At 45.6% G+C, this 18,307-nt stretch overlaps 1 protein-coding gene across 1 annotated transcript in view; it reads right to left on the bottom strand.

Moving 5' to 3' along the window:
- LOC138569989 (spindlin-W-like) overlaps positions 1 to 18,307 on the bottom strand; it is a 125,407-nt gene that overhangs the window by 47,176 nt on the left and 59,924 nt on the right. The window contains exon 4 of the mRNA XM_069648494.1: positions 3,508 to 3,741. Within this exon, the coding sequence (XP_069504595.1) occupies positions 3,508 to 3,741 (234 nt within the window). The remainder of the gene's footprint in view (positions 1 to 3,507; positions 3,742 to 18,307) is intronic.

Raw genomic sequence — 18,307 nt, forward strand, 5'->3', positions numbered from 1 at the left:
TTGAGTCAGGTTTTAGCTGACCGCTAATATACAGGGGTCTGTGGGTGCTGGCCTGAAGGATTCTCGAGTTAACCGCTCTTGTGAGGTTAGGCATGAGTAAGGAGGGGTGTATAGTCTAACAGTGGGATAAACTGAGTTGCAGACTTCTTGTTGCCAAGAATGTCCTCCACAAAGTCCTCATCTCCTTATGCCTCTTAGGTGTCAATACTGAAATGTTGGGCAGCTTTCAGCAGCAGTTTGTTGTATTGGAGCTGATTATACAGGCTGATCTTGGTGGTCAGGCAAATGGATGACGTAGATGTCAACATCATAGTACTGGCCTGATTGTACAAGTTTACTTGAGAGCCGGGGTCTTGCGGCCCTGAGAGATTAATACCATACATGTCTTGAGAGGGGTCTTGGTAAGTGGATGCCTGGGGACCTAGGGCAGAAGTGCTTGGCTGTGGGTCAAGACAAGGTTTTTTGGCAGGAGGTGGATGTTTTGCAGCCCCTGACTGGAGCCGTATCTAAGGGACGTTAGTTCTTCTGCATGCTTGTCCATGAAGTCAACAAAGCATGACATCCTCTTCATAATTCTGTTAATTGTACAGGGGTCCACTCATAGGAGGGAGGAAAGCCGGTAGGGGTGGCTTGGGAGGGTGCGTGATCCTTGTGATGCAGAGCCCCTGAGAGTTTGACTACAAAGGCGTCAAAGATTTACATTTTTTCGATCACCTTGTCTTTAACAGGTTAGCGGGGCTGTGTTTTTTAATTCTTTCTTGCATTTTTGGCATCTGTCTAGGGGACACTGATGTGCCTTTCGCTGCCTGTTTTTCGGCACGCGAAAGGAGGGCTTTTTTTGTGCGCAATGTCCGAACCAACTTTTGAGGCCGGCTTCGGGGGCCCGTAAGCAATGGCCAAGAAAATATGGAAGATCTGGAGACTTTTTTCGAGGACATTGTGTGGGCCTTGACGCTTGACGATTTCGGAGGTCGGCCGTGGGCTATGCGCTATGGCCGCTGGTTGTCTGTCACAGAGCCCCAGGCATGCTTGTTGGAGTTGGGGGCCCGCACATGGGGTTCCGACGAACCTCAGTCGTCTTCGGTGTCACCAAGGACACCAATACTGCCCTTGCTGGAATCCTCCATCACGTTGATGGAGGCTTCTGCCAGCATTGCGTGAATGGCCAAGCGCTTGGTCCAGCGGTCTTTGAGAGTTTTCAGGAGGAAAGGTTTGCAGGCCTTGCAAAGCTTTTCGGGGTGATCCCTAGGGAGACAGTAATTAAACACTCAGTGCATGTTCTTCCACTAGAATTTTCTATGGCAGGTAGGGCAAAATTGAACACTTTTTTCCAATCATAAATGGAAAGGTCAGTTAGGCGAGAAAAATATAAAGGGGCTGACAGAATATGCATTCTCTAAAAGGAGTCTGTCTGGTAAACCTCCCCCCCCTCTCCCTACTGAATGTAAGGGCTGAGGCCCGAAGTGGCCCGTGAAGGCTGCGTCTGGTCTATTCAGCGAATTTGTCGACGATGGACTAGTCCTTCGAGCAGTTGGATGATGCTGCGGCAAAAGCAGACAGTTAAGAAAGAAGTCTACAAATAAACCTTTAACTATTCAAAAGTTAGCTGCCTGGAAAGCAATGCAACCTGCAACCGACCGCAATGGCAGAAACAAACCATCTAAGGGACATTGACGCGTGAAGTGGGTACAGTACACATAACACTAGATAGTAACACGCCCCACTTACGTTCGTTTGACTTTCGAAAACAAATCCTGTAATACTCTGCGACTACCACTAGATGTCAGACTATGCAAAGCATGTTATCTAAGCAGATCCACAAACCTCAGAAAAGTTATATGACATGCATTAATCACTGTAATAGCATTTCTGATGATTGTATCCACTTAGATTCACATGCTGTGCATATAGTCCGACATCTAGTAGAAGTCGCGGAGTATTGCATCTTTCTTTCGAATATCGAAAGGGGACGGCAACATGGGCGTGACTAACAATATCCCCAACATGACGTGTAGTGTACCCAAAATCTCTCACACGTCGAAATCCCTCTGGTTGTGTTTTTTCTGCCGTGAGGGAGCCTTATAGTCAGCGTGAGCGAGTACAGAAGAGAGAATGTGTAAGAGGTCTATGTTCCTTCTACTCCACGAGGGGAGGAAGGGTGGGCGCATGTGAATCTAAGCAGATCCAATCATCAGAAAGGCTATTACGCTAAGTAATGCATGTCATATCTTTTCTGAGGCTTGTGGATCTGCTTAGAATCACATGCTGCGCACAGACTAGCGAGCAGTACCCATAGATGGTGGTGGGATGTGTGAAGGAAGAGTAGCAAAGAGATGTCTTAGCACCGCTTGTCCCACCCAAGAATCAGACCTAGAGTGTGTCTAGTCAGTTATGTTGTATAAAGGTGTGTACAGAACTCCAGGTTGCTGCTGTGCATATGGAATCTAGAGGAACATTTACAATGAATGCTATGGTAGCCTCTTTGCCCCGAGTAGAGTGTGCTCTAGGCATGAAGGGTAGATCTCTCTTCGCAAGAGTGAAACAGTGTGATGCAGTTAACGATCCACTTAGAAATATCTGATTTAGAGAAAGAGGACCCTTCTCTACCAGCTGCCACTGCGACGAAGAACTGGTTTGTTTTTCTTAGTGGCTTTGTCTTTTCCAGCTCGTAGATAACCGCTCTTCTTACATCCAGTGTGTGGAGGCTTCTTTCCGCCACATAACTGGGGTTCTGGAAAAAGGTGGGTAGTTGTATGGACTGGTTTACATGGAACTTCAAGATTAATTTGGACGCAGGTCGAGGGTGTGTGCGCAAAACCACCTCGTCTTTGTGAATCATGACGAATGGCTCCTGAACTGAAAGGGCCTGCAGTTCACCAAGTCTCCTTATAGAGGTGATCGCCACTAAGAAGGTAGTCTTGTAGGTGAGTGCTTTAAGGCTATCCTTGTGCATTGATTCAAAGGGAGGCTAAGAACAACATTAAGGTCCCATCTGGGAGCTGGGTTGGAAATATGGGGAAGAAGTCTCTTTACCCCGTCCATAAAGGCTTTTTTCACCATGAAACCTTGCTCTGAGACGTGGTGTACGCCGAAAGAGCAGCTAAGCAGACTAAGAGAATTGAAAACCAGTCCTGGATATAACAGGTGAGTTAGGTAAAGGACGATATCTTTAGGTGAGCATTCAATAGGATTGATGCCCTTGCCATTACACCAGATGACAAAGCGCTTACATTCGCTGGAGTAGCAATACCTGGTGTTCGGTTTCCGTGCTTCTCTGAATAGGTCCATGCATCTTTGAGGGGGCAGATTACATCTCATTTTGACATAAAGCATTCGGCATAAAGTGGCCCTGGAAGCTGGAGCATCCAAGCTTACAACAGTCTCCCCACGGAAGCAGACAGCCTCCCAAATAGCATTGGGTGCTGCCCAGACAATGGAACGGTTCATCACCCATTTAAGGTGAACTACAGACTGAGCCCTACAGTTCGACCTTCCCATTAAAATTACCAGAGTCAGACAAGATGCGTAGGTCCCCTTCCTCATAGTCGTCAAGGAGATGGTACATGTAGAGGATGGGGTCCTTCTCGTAGGTGATGTAATGCCAGGTGTTCATGATGGGTGCACGGGACAGCACCATCCCACGCCATTGTACGTTGTTTCCATCATCCTTCTCGAAAACATGCTCCACTGCCTTTCCAACCAGCTCCTCGGCTTTGCTGTGCTCCTCAGGAGTAGAATTAACTAGACGGGGGAGAAAATGAAAAACAAAAGCACAGGGTGTAAAAAGTACCACAACACAGATAATGTACAGCGCAAACTTGTATAAAGTTGGTAATTGCACATTATTTCCACTTTCAGTGCATGAGAAACAAAGGCAGTCTGGAAGGATTGGCTAATGCCGACTTGCCATTCAAGACTGTTCTGGCAGAGCCGACAATGTCCCGAGACAACGGAGCATTGAGGAAACTAAAAGAAAATGTAATTGCAAGCTTCTTAAAAAAAACAACAACAAAAAAACCAGAAAGGATGAAGAGAGTGAGGCTTTAAGAAAGTCAAGTCGAAAAAACCAAAAAGCTAATCACAATTGCACATACTAAACTAAGGACCTTAAACAGGACAGATGAGGAATAAAAGGCTTTTCATATGTCTGGATCACTACTGTGAAGTTCACTCTGAACCAAAGGCAGGATTTCAGGCCAGAATGCCATAGACTAGGGGAGTGATACAATGATTCCTTCTGTTTTTGGACCGTTTCCCCTGCAAAGTCTTCGGCTTGATTAAAGATTTGGCTATGTCTAGAAGTGATTTTCTTATTTATAGGAGGCGACTGTGCTGCAGTACTTTGAAATTATCTACCTTGGTTGGAACTGGGATTCAGTGGGCTGTGTCAACAATTAATGGCATATGAATGGAGACGAGATTACCTTTTGGCATGGCTGCAGTGAGCACTGAATCACAAGCAAAATGGATGCTTAAATCACAATATTGCTGGGGGTCCGGAGTCCCTAAACAGTGCTTTCTGTGTGTCAGAGACTGACCTGGATGTGGTTGAACCAGTGGGTCAGCCTGCACAATGAACCATGCAGCTTTGTACCTTCACCATAGTTGATCAGGGTGGATGCAGCTCAAATCACAGCAGCACAGCAAAGACACAAATCTGCTCACATGTCCACTCCACAAACAGTTTACTTACCACAAATGTGGGGCCAGCAGAGGCACCTGATGAGTTGTAGAGGACAGGGGTGTGAAGGGGGAATAGAGTGCAAAAATAGTTTTAGGCACTTGCCTCCAGCTACACAACCCACATTCTCTTACCACCTGGCACCATTCTCGCTCTCTAGCTATGCATTAATTGATAGCGGTGGGTCTTACGAAAAGCATGGTCCATTCTTCTGCATGGTCAGAGTTCAGATCGGATCTCACAATACAGATACAAACAGATACAAGACCCACACGGAATTAAAGTATCTTTATAAGTCAAAACTTTCCCGAATGAGAGAAGCCCCATTGGAGCTTCAATAACCTTTAAAGCTAAAACCTTTAGTAGTAATGTGTAACAAGTCGTCACAACCCAACCTAACTTTTTCATTGTGTAGGAAAAAAAAACTCAAAAAATAAATCAATATAAGCCAGTATAACAAAACAAGCAAGAGAACAAAAGGCAGGCAATGGAACCAAACAAATATAAAATATAAGGAAGTACTTTACACATTGTACAATTCACTCATCACATTCCTAAAATAGCCGATAACGTCAATAATGTACTTCTACGAAACTTTGTATAAATTCTTCATTAAAAAAAGTAATGAAGTCAAGTGCTCCAGGTATCTCATAACTGCAATACACAACGCTACATAAAATTGTGACAAGACCCTCCTCAATCAACCTCTACATAATCCTCCGTGATGAAGCTTTCGGAAAAAAAAATAAAAACAGCACACGAGGGTCCTGTAGCACTGAATATTGTTATTAAATGTTTGAAGGATTATCTACTAACAGACAGCTTACAAAATGACGTTGTCTCTGAGATGGAGTGGTTTCTATACCCTGGATATGCTGTATAGTTAATACATTTAGTATAAATCTCAGGAACTGGTTTCTCCATTCACCATTAGGATGTTCTCTGCTAAAAAGGCTACATTTTTCTATTTGTTGGTTTATTTATGTATAGCTCGCGCCAGACCCGAGTTATGTAAATGTATAACTCGCTGCCACACTCACCTGTATATACCCAATTATATCTGCACTTTGTACATTTCTCTGCGTTTATATCTGCTCACTGTATTTTTATTCCTGTCTTATGTAACCATGCAACTAGATCTGCGCCCAGATGACCATGGGCCCGGCGCACTCTAAAAATTAATAAACGATTACAATTCCTGAATAGGCTTATCATAGATGTGAAAGAAACCTACACAGTTGCCCGAGAGGGACCTCTGACCGTTTTTCGGCCTATTTCACAGTCCCCAAAGACAATCCGGGGCACGTCATCCCTCGGATCGAAGGTATCCGCGCGCATGTGGAAGAATACTTTAAGCTTACAGGTTACAGTTACACATTCCAGGTAGATGCAGGATACATTGACAACAGGATAATGATTACCCTACAAGTTTGTACATGAAGTTATATACAAAGTTATATCACAGGTCTTACAACAGTCCATCTCCCACAGTAGTTTCTTCACCAAATCCGGATTAAGGTATCCATTTCCAAATTCAGATTGTCTAGCAAATTGAACATGGATTTGCTCGCTTCTGTATAAGCACATCATCCCTCTTCTGCAATAATTTTTTTAATTCAATATACAGCCAGTCTCGTGGTGGTCTTAATATTTTTTTTGAAGTTATCTCAATTGGCTCTGCTCAACTCTGTTTTTAAATGAAGAAAACCCCAGTTCTAACCAGATGGCCTCTTGCTACAATTGGGCAATCTCAGGACTTTCCTCCAGACTTTCACGAATAGAATTAAAATCAAATCATTTAAATCCAGGTGTGCTGCCTCAAGACCATATAACAACTTGGGTATGACAAACTTTATCGTAGGTATTTAAGAGAAGTGCCTGAATTTACGCTTCATTTTTGGTATTGAGGAATCTGATTTTGCACACAACCAAAGACACATCTCTCCTGTTGCCTTTAGCAGATATTGGTAGGTCCAGGTATATAAAATGTAAACCTACAATTACTACACCTTTAAAATGCTGACTGCGCATTCATTGCGCAGTCGGCATTTAAAAAGATTCGGACTCTCATTACTGCGACCAAGCGGAGCAGGGGCGTCGCCCGCTCCCCTTGGTCACTGTAATGGAGTCGGGGGCATGGGGGTGGGGTGGGAGTTTGCCACGCATACCGCTGTGCTAAGCGGGGGACAAGAAAGTAAAAAAATAGTTTTTTAAAGGAATAATAATAAAAAGACCCTGCGATGTCAGCTCAGACTCACTAAGTGGGAGGAACTGACGCCGCAGGGATAGTGGCAAGTCGGTGGCGCACACAGAAGTGTGCCGCTGTAAAGGTAAGTGGGAGCAGGTAGGGCAATGCGGGCCATGGGATGCAGGAAAAGTGATCTGATCACTGCGCCACAATGTGAGTCGCCATTTTAGACATTGGCATTAGAGGTGACAGTGATCACATAGATTCCATAAAATTTAAATTTTCCAACGAGGCTTGATACACCATATGTCCTTTTTTGAATTCAATAGTGTGTCTTAGTTTTTTTCTTTACTTATTACTAAGTAGTTCAATTGCGAAGAGTTCCCCATTCTGGTCAACACTCTCAGTAGCCCAATTTGCATATGGTCGATCATCAGCACTTCATCCACATATGCAAGGCATTAAACTCTAGCAGTACCCAAACGTGGGGCAACAAAGGAGAGAAGTTCTAGGTAGTCACCCAAAGTCTGATAGGTAGATATTAAAAAAGCATGGTGCCAACATGCATCCCTGACATAAACCAGAATAGGTGTTGAATGGTCCTTCAAAATTCATTCTTACATGGTTGTTAATGTCCAAGTGAAGGTGAACTAAAATGCTTAGATGACTCATTGGAATACCTAAAATAAAATACTTTGTCTAGGTCAATTCACTTTTCTTCAATGCAGATGTAAAGTCTACAAACCCCAAATATATTGGAGGGGCCTCTGGTTTCCATGCTTTCCACTGCAGGTAATCTACAATGCGGCCATTTAACATGGTCCCAATCGACTTGTGAAAGCCGGTTTGAAACCTACTCAAATGGGCAGATTCCAGAGCCAACCTTTACAATTCTCTAAGGACCAATGAAGCAAACAGCTTGCAGGCCACATCCAACAAAGTAATGGGGTCTGTAACTTTTAAGGTCCAATCTGCTTCCCTTTTTAAATAAGCATTACACCGGCCTCTTTCCATGTACTCTGGGTAAGCATTGTATGGATTAGGTCCTTGAATATAAAAATCGAAGTCCATAGCTATGTCACAAGATTATTTGCGAGGACATTCGGACCCATGGCACGAGTCACTAGATTCAGTAATTCGTTCCAAGACATTGTAAATGGCGATACTCCGGTGCCAATCATAGGCAGTATTATCAAGTTAGAAAATGCATTAAATTGACCAACATGCTGAGCCCATCATTTGTCTGCGTTAGTACAAAGAAAAACAGATTGGAAAAGTCAAAAGAGCACCAATAGATCCCCAATGTTTGAGCGCTGTTTTGGTAATAAAATCTCCAGCATCACTTCACCATCTCTTTGTGGCAGATCATGCTCATTTTACTTTAACCAATTTTTATATTGGTCTTCATTTCTTTGGTTTTTCTTTTATCAGCCATTCCTCCCCATTCATTTTTATCTAATATTGTGTCTCAATTCTTTTCTCTCGAACTGTCTCATCAAATAGTAGTAGTCATTTGTATAGCACCTTTATCCCATTAAAATGGCCTCAGAGCATGTGTGGTGGAAACGTCCTCGGGGGAAGTCCAAGGTGTGGGAATTAGAGTGATGGCTAGAATGTGTGTGTCATTTAGCCAATATAAGGAGTTAGGAGGGCTGGACAGACCCCATAAAAGGTACCCACAAAATCAGGAACATGGATGGGTGCAGAGCGGAAGAAATATCTCTAATAGCAAGAAAGTTTTGTAAGTGTCCAGCTAGGCCTGAATTTTTGTCATAGGTTGGCACTGCATTGTAACGCATGCAGGTTGGTAGCCATGCCTGCCACCAAATTACTGAAGAGGTGCGTACATAAATACGTTGAGGCTGAGAGTGAGCCTTGTCCTTGAAGTGGTTGAGTGCTACTGTTATCTGCAAAATGCGGTTTATCTCTATGTACAATAGAATATCCTTGCCCAATGCATCTTCTATGCGCAATGGACAGGCGGTCAGTGAGAAACGAATGATTACAATGTTAAGTATCTTTGTAGTGCAATTATCTGCAATCCCCATAAATCTTTCCACTGCGAGACATGGCTGTTAGGCAAGAATTGATGTAACCCTGTGGGAGACTACACAACCCTTGTCCTCTTGATATAAGGTAACCCACCTATTGGAATAGGTCTGTACTACACAAGTTGGTAGTGTGACTGAGCAGCCAGACTGATGTCAAGAGGGGTAAAAGTGAGCTGTAGCAATGAAATCCACCAATACAAGTATCCAAATAACACTTAAATCTAACGGTCACTTTTAAATAAGCATTCTTTAAAAAGGGCAATATATGTAGCAATGACATACACTTTAAAATACTTTCTCAGAATCCACACAAAGCAGGTAGATACTCTTTAGAGATGCTTCATACACACTTCCTACGCCCGGAGGTGACTTCTCTGACTAGGGCAGTATTGCCATTTATATATCACTTGTACACTTTGTAAATTCTGATGTTGGTAAAAAGGAAAGGAAAGGAAGGAAAAAGGTTAAACAGTTTCTCAAAGCATGTGAGCACTTTAAATCTTCCAATGTACTCTAGATAAAAAAACCTTTCCCAGCAAAATTAGTTCAAAACCAATGGATCACCTATGAGGGACAGTGAGAATCAAAGTCAATGGAAAAGAAGAGTCTGCAGGGAGCCAGGACAGCCAACGTCAATTGGAGCAAAGTCTATGGAGCGGAGGCCTTTCGTAGATAGTAAACGCCTTGCACTAAGAGTTTGTAGAAGAAAAATCACTGTAGGGTCACCAACTGTTACACTTGTGAAGGGTAGAGCTGAAATCAACTCTACAAAGCAGCTACTGCAAGTCTCAACTGAGAACAAGCTACAGACAATGAGGTAAGTACCCCAAGCCAGAACAGTACCTATGGTTAGAAGAGGGTCCAGCTGGCTTCGGTCTGGTGCAGCGATGCAGATCCTGTGTTCCTGGGCCTCAGTCATAGGGACTAGAGGGAGGACGTCTGGGGACTCCTGCGACAGCAATTTGATAGTCGGCGGCAGCTGCGGGCTCTTTTCAGATCAGCAGCACTTCACGGTTTCAGTGCTCGGTTAACAGCACCACCGTGGATCTAGGACACCGGTTGGGCTTCCTTGAGTCCTACACTCTGGTGAGGTGACTCGAGCTGTGGTCGTCCTGCTTCTGGTGGGTGCTGGCGAGATGCCTGGCTTACAAATGTTGCACTCTATGGATTTCTCGACCCCGGGTACTCGGTTCCTACAGTTGCAAAGAAGTACAGCCAGTCGGGGAAGGTCTTCCAGAAAAGTTTGTCTCTGGGTTAGTTGGTCCCACTAACCCAGGGGAAGAAGTCATTGCAAGGGGCGCGGAGCAGCCAGCGGAAACATCCTAAGCCCCCGACGTGCCACCCAAAACAACGTTTCCTCGCCCACCCTGGCAAGGGGGCGCCGCACATTATTTCAAGCTGTAACCCCACGAGACGACATGAGCAAAGACGTTCCGTGAGGAACGGTGCAACGGTCAGCCCCCCCTGTCGGAGGGAGGCCCATCGGCAACTATCCAGAGCTAATACGCATATGGGCCTAGCCTGTAAACACTGGGTGTGACTGGCGGGCGAAACATCTCCTCACACTATTTCCATCGTAGGTCCCCCGGTGGACCCGTTCATATCGCTCAGGACTGTCTGACCCACCTGGACAGGCCCTACACTTGTGGGTCCACCCCCTGGATCATCCAGGAACTGGGCCGTGGGTTTGGGACTTCTGCCACCGGTGGCCGGCGGAGGAGGTGGTACAACTCTTTTAGTACCTACATCGTGTCACTACACTGTGTAGGCATACAGTCCCCCAGCAAGGTGGAGAGGGCAGGAGCCCCCACCATCCCCAGAGCTACCAACTACAGCGCCTGATCGACGGACACACCTAGACGCCAACATTGACATGCAGAGCCGTTCAGAAGCCGACCACAGCCCCATCTGGTGAGGCCTGCACTGCCCGTGATGTCCTGTACCGCCAGTAGAGCACCCTGAAGTGCATATCTGTACCTGCATCTGTCCAATAATGTGCAGGTTTGCTAACAGAGCCACATTCATTCATTCTCCCCGTAAACAAAATGTCGGTCGCAACGCAGTGCCAGACCGAGGCTCGGCATCCTTAGAGTTGCTATGCAACGTGATTGAATTTTATTTCACTACATCCGCTGGCAGGCGGAAGGAGCCGGCGGCCAGAAAAGAAAAAGGCCAGAAAGAAAAGGGACCCGTTTGCCCCTGTTCACCACAGGGTGCAACGGGGCTCCCGACAATCGTTGTCTACAGTCTCCAGTCTCTGCCGCCCTTCAGCTCAGCCTACATCACGGTCCAAGCAAGCAGAGATTTGCGTCCCAGACTCGGCCCGCCAGGAAACCTAAGTCAACAATACTGCAGCGCACTCGTCTCCACTGCCTGCCACCTCATCAGCATAGACACAACCCTGAACGCCTTCTTACAGTCCCATATATGCACTTATACATGTCTATGCCAGTATGCATGCAACGCCGGATCTAAAGCTGAGCATACTTGCCCATGGGCATCCTCAGCGCTAATGACACTCAGCCCACACCGCTTGCTTCCAATGTACGGCGCTCAACCCTATGCGTTGCTACATTCTATTCCACAGTACCCTTTATTGTGCCACATACGGGCAATCCATATCTAGACACAAGTACCTATCATTGTGCCTCACTTATCTGTGCCTTAATACGACTTATCTATGTGCCTATGTTTACACCGGATCCCTGTACCGGATGACTGCGCATCATCCCTGTGCTCTTACTGGAAAGTCATATCTAGCAACTAGCCCCTGTGCCTGCCCTAAGAATCCTACAACCTGCCCACAGTAGTGGCCATATTAGCATTAACAGACAACTATTAGTAGCCATGATTCCTGTCCTAGCCAAGATCATCCTCCTAATGTTAAATCTCTTAAATAAAGCTAAAACCGACACCACTATGACCAACGTAGCACAGACTCCTGTCCATGAGAAAATCATTACCACCATCGGACCCGATCAGGCCCACCCACTTCCTACCACCCTTCATTCCCACTCTCCAGATTACATACCCCATCAGCAAAATCACCCATCTCATATCTGAGTCTCCATCACCAGCTCAAAGGATCCTCTGCCTCGCTAGCAAACCCAAGCCCAATCTACCATCCTCTATTAACTGAAGGAATCACAGACTAGGACCCAGACTCTCCAACCAGCACAAGCCAAGCAGAATCCATGCACCACTAACCACAAATCTAAACCCACTCAGAAACCAGCCAAACCCTCACCCCCTCTAAAGAAAACCACCAACAAAAGGACCACGGAAACCCACAAAATCAGCAGCGCACTCAACGCCAGATCTCTCGTAGACCATGCCACCGAAATCTTAACAACCAGCTTGACTTCCTTGCCGTCAGAGACTTGGCTCCACAAAGCAGCAGGCCCTGCCCTTTCCTTAGCCATCCCTGACAACTTCACCATTATCAGAAAAGACAGAAAACTCAAAGCATTCATTGGCAAATCCAGCCTCAACATGAGAGAAATGGAATCGACCCCCTCTCATTCAGCCGAACTGCTATCAGTCAAACTACAACTATCGGGCAGACACTCCCCCTGGAGCCCGAAACGGTTCTCTTGGGGGTCCCAACCCCTGGGTCCTACCCTCGCTCAGGGAACAGAGCGAAACTAATAACACAATGCCTTCTGGCAGGAAAAACGGTCCTGGCCCGCTTCTGGAAGTCCCCGGACGGCCCATGTATAGCCCACTGGTGGGGCAAACTATGGGACATCCTGATAGCGGAAACAGTCACAGCTGCAAGGGCCGGGGTTCTCCACTGCTTCTGGAATGTTATGAGCCCCAGTGTTGGACAACGATCAACGCTTCCCCGCTTTGACATTCAAACCACTTAACGCACGATGGACCCTGAAGGATGGAGAGCCCACCTGAGGTGCAGGGGCCCCGGCGGTTCCCAGGGAATGTGGGAGCTGGAAGAGGACTCCTGGAGGTTGAGGGGGAGGGGGGTGGGGGGGGGAGAAGCGGGGGGGGGGGGGTGGGTATGACTTGAAAGTGTATCGCTACTGGTGGTCTGTTAAGTAATGCTATTGTTGTCTTGTCCTGCCTTGGTTTAAAATAAAACCAGTTAAAAAAAAAACTACATTCATCTGTCTCCCATACAGTCTCCATGCACCCAACATACCACCACCCCCAGGCTCTCTAGGAACCTTCGAGGAAGACATCACGACCCTCATCAATACCAATACCAACACCAAACCCAGCTCTCAAACTTTCCTACTCGGAGACTTGAACCTAGGTCTGAATGACCCAAATGACACTAATGCCATATCTAATGTCATCACTGAAGCAGGCCTCACCCTCGGGAATAACGGACCCACCTATACAAAAGGTTACACCCTGGATTGGATCACAGACATCAATTGCCTATCCACCATAACTAACTCTGAACCTTGCGCATGGACAGATCACAACCCAATATTCTCCATCCAAGAGAGTCCTCAAACCAACTCAACCAAACCCATGGCCCCTTCTGCCCTAATCAGAAACAGAAAAAACATCAGGCCTCATCCTCCTGCCCTGATACAACCCATCACCAACCCTAGGAACCCACAAATCTAGTCGACCTTTGCAATAACACCATTAACTCAGCTATCGACACCATAGCACCACTCAAACTTAGTAAAGAGAAACCCATAGTCCACCGAAACACGTGGTTCACCCTGAACCTAGAAGCCTTAAGCTTAGAAAAAAGACTGGCTGTGAACAGATGGAAAAACACCCCAACAGCTCAGAACAAACTCCTTCTCACTTCACTGGCCACCAAGGACAAAAAGGAAATCATCCAAGCCAAAAAAGACCTTCAATGACAGAATAGAAAAAGCCAGCGCAAATACTAGAGAAATATTCACAATCCTAAGGGAATTGGAAACCCCAGTCACGCCCAAAGACAACTGCATCAAAAACAAATCCTGGTGTACAGACATCCAAAACGCCCTCTGCAATAAAATAACCTTGCTCCAAGAAAAAACAAAAAACAAACTACCCAACACAAGATTGCATTACAAATGCAAGAAGCAATCCTCCAAGAAACCTACTCGAAGCAAATCAAACCCTGTAGCCAATTTAAATTCAAATCCATCTCAACCACCGAGGCTGAGATAATAATCTCATCCCTAAAACCGTCTAAGTGTCTTGGAGACACATGCCCAGCACCCATTATTAAAGAAGCCGCAAAAAACCTAGCCCCGTTCATCTCCACTTTTATCAACACTTCCTTCAGATCCTGCTCAGTACCTACCAATCTCAAAGATGCCTGGGTATTACCCTTACTAAAAAAGCCTAATCTAGATCCCAATACCCCCACTAACTATAGGCCAATCACAACCGTACCCTTTCTTCAGAAAATTCGACAAAGCTGCATACATCCAGATCAAAGATCATCTTGAGATCAACAACTTATTGGGCACACGCCAATCAGGTTTCAGACCTAGACATGGGACCGAGACAGCCCTCACTGACCTGAAGAATCAACTAGACAGGAAAGACGAAGGTGAAGCCTCCATCCTTCTCCCATTCGACCTATCCTCGTCAAATGCGGCGGATAGGTCTAACAGGAGAAGGATGGAGGCTTCACCTTCGTCTTCCCGTCTAGTTGATTCTTCAGGTAACCACCTCAAAACAACCGCCCACTTCTCTAAGGAAGTCACCACTTGGATAAGCTCATTCTTTGACAACGGGTCCATGCGAGTCTGCTCATCCACCTCCGCAGCTGACCCAGTACCCATCATATGCAGAGTACCACAAGGTTCCTGCATCTCTCCAACCTTATATAACATCTTTACAAAGCCCCTATTTGACATACTAGATAATCTGGGCGTCTCATACTAATTATGCTGACGACACCCAGATTCTCATCCCGCTATTAGGCGACTATGACAAAGACACAACCCTGATCAACAAAATGAATCTAATTATTCAAACTTGGATGGCCACACACGGCCTATGCCTCAACGATGAAAAAACTGAGCTCTTAATCGTTGGGTCCCCAAAAGAACTGTCTAAACTATCCAACATATACAATTCCATCCTCATCGATGGAATTAAGATCAAAGTTTCCATGGAGGTCAAGACCCTAGGCTTCTACCTTGACTCGGCCCTCAACAAACAAATCAATACCACAGCGACTGCCACCAACTATACATGCCAACTGATCAATGCATGCAAACCCTTCCTGGCCATGGAAAGCTGTATTACAATTGCAATCCTCTCCAAAGTGGACTACTGCAATGCCTTATACCTAGGCACCAGTAAACGCAACACCACGAAACTACAGACCATCCAGAACAATGCCCTTAGAGCCGCTCTAAGCATTCCCAAATTCCACCACATCTCTCACATAAGACTCAAGACCAATTGGTTCTCAATCAACGACAGAATCAAATTCAAAGCTCTCAACCTCACTCATAAATGCCTGTCTAACAAGGCTCTCGTATACCTTAGAGACAGATTCACCAAACGCACATCAGCTCATCCCATCAGAAAAGTTCAATCCAGTCTCAGAATACCCAAGTTCAAGCTTAAACACACAGGAGGTGCCAGCTTCCCAGTCCTGGCCGTGCAACTCTGGAACTCTATCCCAGATGCTCTAAGAGACATATCCCCGTTCCACTGCTTTAAGACTAACATCAAGAAGTGGCTGTACTCACTAGACTGCTGACCATCTGATCTGCTATCTGGCAAGCCATCTGTATCCCTCTCCTTTACAGAAAATATATTGTAAATGTATAACTCGCTGCCACACTCACCTGTATATACCCAATTATATCTGCACTTTGTACATTTCTCTGCGTTTATATCTGCTCACTGTATTTTTATTCATGTCTTATGTAACCATGCAACTAGATCTGCGCCCAAATGACCATGGGCCCGGTGCACTCTAAAAATTAATAAACAATTACAATTCCTGAATAGGCTTATCATAGATGTGAAAGAAACCTACACAGTTGCCCGAGAGGGACCTCTGACCGTTTTTCGGCCTATTTCACAGTCCCCAAAGACAATCCGGGGCACGTCATCCCTCGGATCGCAATACGTTGGTGGAAACTCGCTGTTCTTTACCCGCACTGGACCTAACAGCTGAGGCCGCAGACGATCCGACTCTCCGAACAATTCCTCACAGCCAACAATGACCAAAGGATCCGGGGGGAGTACGAAAGCTGGTGCAATTACAAGTTTGCATTCGATCACCTGGGTTGAACATGGACAATCAAGCTAGGCCCAATCAGATCCGGCTTCCCCATTGTGTTACCCCCCCCACTGCCTCCCAGCCATGCTAGACCTCACGGGCATGATGGAAGCAATGGCGAAAGGATTTGCTGCAGTACATGAAGTTAGATGCTATTACTGCAAATGTGGCGTGGATGCGACACCAACTCTCCCAGGAGGGGACCCAGATAACATGAGTAACTGTCTGGACTGTGAAACAAGAAAAGTGGCAGAGAGGACCCTACAGGTTGCAGCGCATGGATGACAAGTTTAGGTGCTTCCTAATGGGCTGCGGTTGATCTGCTAACAGGCGCTCACAAATCTGGTTTTATAGGGCGCCCACGTATTACTTTTCGTTTCTAATTAAGGTGCAATACCTGGTAAGCCTTTTACTCTTGGCACAGTTTAGCATTTTATGGATTTCTACCCAACCTTTGACTTATTTTCAATTCAATTCATTGCGCAATTATTTCCAATAGCACAAGATTTGCAGATTAACCAAGATTAAGGTACTCCTATGCAATTCGGGCTTTACCCATGTATTTTTTGGCTGATCACCATTATAATCCTCTTTCCTCAATTAATGTTTTTTATTTATTTTTCTATTTCTCTTTATTAACCCGATATCCTTTGACAAACAATGCCGCACTCCATTGGTAATATGCTTTTTACCTTATGTTTAATTCAAATGTATTTTCTGGTAACTTTTTATTCAATTGCCATGGCATTGTGGTTGTTATGATTTTATTGTGGTTGGTACACCCTACCTGCTCTATGTGTTTCGGGTATGGGTTTTTGTTCTACCTTTATTATTGATTTTTGTTTTGATAATTGGTTTTGTGTAACAATTATTTTTCAAAATTATGTCCAAGCAGCCTCAGTAGAAGAGCATGAAGCTCGAAACACGTGTCAAGCTGCAACGTTGTTGATTAAAATCACTTAATATAATCAGAAAATGATGCTTTCTATGTGTGCGCAGTGTGAGAGCAAACCCAGTCTTCCCTCATCTTTCACTCTGTGGGTAAATTGGCAGGGTCCCGCTACCGCTCTCAGCCGCAGCCCATTAGCAAGCACCTACCTAAACTCGCCGTCCATGCGCTGGACCCTGTAGGGTCCTCTCTCTCTGCCACTTTTCTTGTTTCACAGTTTATAGGTGGCACACATCTCGTTTACCAACCCCATGGAAGAACCTGGTGAGCGAGAAAGAGTTGGCCATCTTGTTGCTACTTCTGGTTGTAACTCCTATGATCCCTAAAGAAACATGGGGTGCTAGTAATGCATATTCTGTTCATGCACCTAGATATTTGCAATCGGAATGTTGAGAAATTCCATTCATGTTGAAACAAGTCATGAGGCAACAGCGTTCCCATGTGCAGTTGCTTGTGTGAATTATGGGAAAGTTGGCCCCTTGGCCATGATGGAGTGAAGAGTTTGCTGTGAGGAGGGAGAGGGTGACGAGTTGGGGGAGGCAGTTAGGGTGGGAGGCAAGCTTCAGGGCCTATAATCTGGCCCTGGGGAAAGTTTAGCGCCAAACCACTGAATAGCTGGCAGATACAAACAAAAGACTGGCGATTTGGTACGGAGGAGCTTTAGATAGGAATTGCACAATTAAAAATATGAAAACGGCATACATGCCAAGGTATTTGTTATTAAACAAGCTATGGCACAACAGGTGAAGATACTGTGCTGGAATGTCCGGGGCCTTTAACCAAATCACAGAAGATCCTATCCTATGCAAAAGACATAGAGCCAATGTTCTAGTCTTGCAAGAAACGCATGCTAAGGAGGGTACATGTCGAAACGTAGCCCTCTCATGGGGGAAGAATAGATACTTCACATCCTACTCCACACAGTCCAGAGGAGTGATGATCATTATACATAAGTCCCTGAAATTTGTAACGAAACAGACACACTGATTTTGAGGCGAGATATCTGGTGGCGCACCGCATACTGGAAAGCATGGAAATAATACTAGTAAACACATACTGCCCCAATACTAACTCCCCAGAGTTCTTAGACCATCTAGGGGTGGTCCTGGCTGGATACTACGGAATACCTCCAATATGGGGTGGAGACATGAACCAGATACTAGACTGTTCACTTGACAGGACAAACGTCGCCCCAAGACCAAAATCCAGGGCAGCCCGC

This window comes from Ambystoma mexicanum, chromosome 1p, assembly GCF_040938575.1.
Source record: "Ambystoma mexicanum isolate Mex_15411 chromosome 1p, UKY_AmexF1_1, whole genome shotgun sequence".
NCBI lineage: Eukaryota > Metazoa > Chordata > Amphibia > Caudata > Ambystomatidae > Ambystoma > Ambystoma mexicanum.